Source organism: Microtus ochrogaster, chromosome 5, assembly GCF_000317375.1.
Source record: "Microtus ochrogaster isolate Prairie Vole_2 chromosome 5, MicOch1.0, whole genome shotgun sequence".
Taxonomy (NCBI): Eukaryota; Metazoa; Chordata; class Mammalia; order Rodentia; family Cricetidae; genus Microtus; species Microtus ochrogaster.
In genome coordinates this window covers 74,515,378-74,520,130 of record NC_022012.1, presented here as the reverse complement: position 1 = coordinate 74,520,130, position 4,753 = coordinate 74,515,378, and the positions used below count along the sequence as shown (strand labels likewise).

The 4,753-nt window shown below is 51.0% G+C and overlaps 1 protein-coding gene across 1 annotated transcript in view; it reads left to right on the top strand.

Annotated features, from left to right (window-relative positions):
* Igdcc3 (immunoglobulin superfamily DCC subclass member 3) overlaps nucleotides 1-4,753 on the top strand; it is a 44,741-nt gene that overhangs the window by 1,113 nt on the left and 38,875 nt on the right. The window contains exons 3-4 of the mRNA XM_005348184.3: nucleotides 5-105; nucleotides 3,102-3,407. Coding sequence (XP_005348241.1) covers nucleotides 5-105; nucleotides 3,102-3,407 — 407 coding nt within the window. The remainder of the gene's footprint in view (nucleotides 1-4; nucleotides 106-3,101; nucleotides 3,408-4,753) is intronic.

The window sequence follows — 4,753 nt, the reverse complement described above, 5'->3', positions numbered from 1 at the left end:
CGCGCACCGCGTCCCCGCGCCGCCCGCCCGAGCTGCGCCGGCCCCGGCTCCTGCTGCCGTTGCTGCCGCTGCTGCTACTGTTGCCGCTGCCCGCACCAAGCCGGGGTGAGCTGGGGCTCAGAACCAGGCGAGAGGGGCGGACCCCGGGACACCGCGCAAACCTGCGCTAGGAGCGCGTGCTGGCGAGACCAGGCGGGACAGCGCGCTGCGGGCACGGGGAGAGCCACTCTGGCAAGGCTACCTGTGGTTGGGAGGGTTGTTTGGAAGGGGGCGGCGGGGGGTGCACAGTCTCGGGAGAGGAGTCGGGGGTCGGTTCCCTGGGCCTCGGACTAAGTCCAGGGCTGGACCCTGATTCTGGTCGGAGGAGCTGAGAGCGCGGCAAAGCGGGAGTTGGGGAGACAGGCTGGCTTTGGGGACTGAAGGAAACCAGCCGGAGGAAAATGAGCTGACGAGTCCCAACTAAGGAGGGAGAGCTCCGGTGTGCAGAGCTGAGCTGGAGTACCCTCAGTAGCCCCAGGCAACTGAAGCCGGAAGCGGCAGATCCGGGTCCCGGGATGGGGGCGCGCCTGCACGGGACTGAGAAGGCATCATCTCCCACCCACTCCCACCCCACATACACGCCAAACAGTGTTAAGAGCTGGGACTAGGTCTGGGAGTGTACGAGGAAGAGGAAAGAAAGATTCCCGGTGGGTGGGGAAGGTGACCCTACCAAGAGCCCGGAGAGCCGCCGGAGAGTTGATGTCGCCCAGGGCAAGCGCCTGCCAGCCTCACTGCCCAGGGCCCCGCCCTTCCCCAAGGGAGCTTTCTAGGAGTCCTTCCCTGGGTTTGCGGGGCCACCCGTCCGCTTCCTAGGTGCCTGTAAAAGATTCATTTCACCCAAGAAGGGTGTAAATCTAAGTCCTTCTCTTTCTCAAGTTCATCGCAGACACACATTTGAACTAGTCTCTCCCTCCCCAAAAGCAAAATATTGCATCTGCACCCAGAAGAAACTTTATCCCCTATGGCTTCAGCGGGGTTGACTTGGAGGCAGAGGCTGCTCAAACTTAGGATGTGTGAAGGATGCGAGGGATCGGAAGAGTGTGAGCTTCAAAGGTCTTAAAGTGTCCTTATCCTAGAAAGGAGGCAATGCCTAGGCACCCCTGCCCCGCCCCAAGACTAGGTCTCCCCCAGCAGCGAAGGGCTTGGATCTGTAAGAGAGAATCCAGGTCCAGGATCACAAGGCCTGGAAATGTGAGGAGGGGGCTCTGTGCCCGCCCTTTTAGACACGGAGGGCTTATTCCTCTTGGAGTGAAGTCATAGCTGATCTGGTAAATTGCTTGCAGGAGAGATTGCCTGTCACCCGTGGGATATGAGTGCTTATTCCTTTTGCCTGGGCCCTGATTCACTCCTAGTCACGATCACACACACACACACACACACACACACACACACACACACACACACACACACGCTCACATGCTCATTTTTATCCTGTTAGAGCAGTGAAGTTACCTGGAAGTGAAAATTATAGACACACACATACACACTTTCTGCTAAATTTAGGAAATCTAAACTCATGTTTATTATTTCTGATCTCTCCTTATAACAAAGGCCAAAGGACCAACACCCAGAGCCTGGGTTACCCTTACGGGAAACAGCACAGGTCACATAGTCTAACCTGTACCCTGAATACTGAGTCCATACCTGAATACTGCTCCCAACCAGGCCCTGGAGGACCAGGTCTCTGATAGTTTTGCCAGCATTTAAATGGAAACCTGATTTATTACTATCTTGCTCCATTTTTTAGGTTTGATTTAGTTTGGTTTTTCTTCGAGACAGGGTTTCCCTGTATAATTCTGGGTGACCTGGAACTCCCAACTCACTCTATAGACCTGGCCGGCTTCCAACTCAGAGATGTACTGGCCTCTGCCTCCTGAGTGTTGGGACTAAGGGTATGCACCACCACACCAGGCTTAATTTTTTTCTTTTCCCTTTTTTTTTTTTTTAAAATTCACAGTAAGGGGGAATCTTTGTCACCCTTGTATGTGGATGGCCAGAATGCCTCCCTGATTAACTGATCAGCCGCGCGCCTCCACCTTACCAACGCTGGGATTACAGGCAACCATGTTGGATTTCAGTGCTGGGGACCGACGTATTTTGTATGCTAGGCAAACACTCTACCAACATTCCCAGCCCTTTGCATTGCTTTAGCGATTTTAATTTTCCTCGGCGCTCTCCTTTTAATTACGTCACATTTAAATAGTTGATGAGGGGCTGCCAGGATACATGGGAAAGTCTGTGGGGGTTTGGTGCCTGTGCTGGGCGGTGCCGAAAGCGGCAACAGAGTGTTAGAAGCAGTCTTGCTTTGGAGACTCTGATTCGGTTTTATTTTGGGGGTTAGGGGCAGGGTTTCTCTGTGTAGCCCTGGCCGTCCTGGAACTCACTCTGTAGATCAGTTTGGCCTCAAACTTAGAGACCCACCTGCCTCTGCCTCCTGAGTGCTAGGATTGATGGTGGGTACTGGGATTAAAGACATGCTACCGCTGCCCAGCTGAGACTCTATTTTTTTTTAAGTTTAGTTTGTGTGTATGGGTGTTTTGCCTGTATGCATGTCTGTGCATCTCCTTCATGCCTGGGTCACATGGAGGCCAGAAGAGGGCATTAGATCCCCAGGGCTGGATGCAGGTGGTTGTTGTGTCCCCATGTGGGTGCAGGAAAATGAACGTGAGTCCTCTGGAAAAGAAGCCAGTACTTTTAGCCACTGAGCCATCTCTCCAGTCCTCCAAGACTCAGATTTGCAATGACCAATTGTGAGGCCCTGGGCAAGTCACCTGACATCTAGGTTCCAATTTTCTTATCTGTGAAAGAAAGAGTGATACAAATGGCATTCACTTTTCTGCAGTGGTTGGAATTGAGTAAAATACTGCACAGGATGGCGTTTTGTAAACATAAAATTTCTGTGTATAATAGGGATTACTATTAAGCCCAAAGATACATCACAGGGATGTGATGGGTACATAGAACCATAAAATTTGAAATCTCTGTGTATGGAATTCTTCCTGGCTGTACATACATTCCATGCTAACATCTCCTTTCCTTCCATGTCCCCTTCCCTGACGCAGGTCTGGGCCACTCTGCTGAGCTGGCATTTGCTGTGGAGCCAAATGATGATATTGCAGTCCCTGGACAGCCCATAGTGCTGGGCTGCAGGGTGGAGGGGACCCCTCCAGTGCAGGTCTCCTGGAGGAAGAATGGAGCAGAGCTGCCTGAGGGCACCCACTCTACCCTCCTGGCCAATGGGTCCTTGCTGATTCACTGCTTCAGGCTGGGCCACGAAGGTAGCCCTTCAGACGAGGGGGATTATGAGTGCGTGGCTCAGAACCGCTTTGGGCTGCTGGTCAGTCGGAAGGCCCGTATCCAGGCTGCAAGTAAGTAGATATCGCTTTTTCCCCTTGACATAAACCAGCCTGGTGACCAGTGTCAGTCCATGTCACGAGAGCAGTGTGTGTGTGTGTTGGGGGGAGACCCATTTTGTGAAGCTCAGAAGAACAAATTTTCTAGCTTGGATAAGTTGGCTGGTGGCACAGGGGTGTCTTTGCATGGAAATGACAGTTATGTCATGTGCTCTTTTTAGTGACTCTAATGTAAACTGACAAGGACTGTAGTCAGAGACTCATAGGCTGTTGGCAGGGCCTCACCCATGTCTTCATTCAGCTTCTCAAGCTGTGTGTCATGCCAGGAGCGTCCTGGTCCATTGAGTGTGTTCTGGGGTATAAACAGAATAATCTGCCTTATTTTGTGGGGTACTTAGAGTTTTAAAGAATCATTTTAATAACATGAAATTTTTAGCTATAGATTAATTTTTGAAACATTTTGAGTAGGCTAAGACTTCACTATGCCAGTAATAGGGTTCTCAAACCTGTCAACAATTTTCTTTACGAACAAAACAACAACAAAAATATGTGGTAGTTGGTGCTGGGGAAACAGCAAAGTTGCAAAGCATTTGCCACACAAGCAAGAGGGCCTGAGTTTGGTCCCTGGAACCCTTGTCAGAAGCCAGGTGCGGAAGCAGCAGCCTGCAGTTCCAGCTGGGGAAGGGAAGATAGGGGGTGTAGTACGGACACTAAGTGGTTTTAATAATAAAACCTCCTGGTCAGATATAGGGGTAAATGTTGAAAGATCAGCGAAGCAGAGCAGCCAGCCACTAGTTCTTACCTCTAGCGAATCCTCAGACTGAATGCCGTGAGCTCCTGTCTCCACCTGCCTTATATTCCTTCCTGCTTTATATCCCTCTCTCTGCCCAGCCATATCCTTTCCTGTCTCCACCTCCCTGGTGCTGGGATTAAAGGCATGCGACTCCTAAATATTGGGATTTAAGGTGTGAGCCACCACCGCCTGGCTCTGATTCTCTTTTAGATTGGATTGTTCTTGTGTAGCCCAGGGTGGTCTTGAACTCACAGAAATCTGTCTGACTCTGTCTCCTGAGTGCTGGGATTAAAAGTGTGTGCCACTACTGCCTGGCCTCTATGGCTAACTAGTGGCTACCTCCGCACTATGATGTCAGGCAAGCTTTATTTGTTATAGCACAAACAAAAAATCACCACAAGGAGGAGCCCTGAATCTCATTGCCCAGCCAGCTCAGTTGAGTTGGTAAGCCTTAGGTGCCAATGAGAAACCTTGCCTCAAAAAAACAAGGTGGACAGCATTGCTGAGGAAGATACTTAAGGTTGATCTCTGGTGCATGCGTGCATGTGCACACACACACACACACACA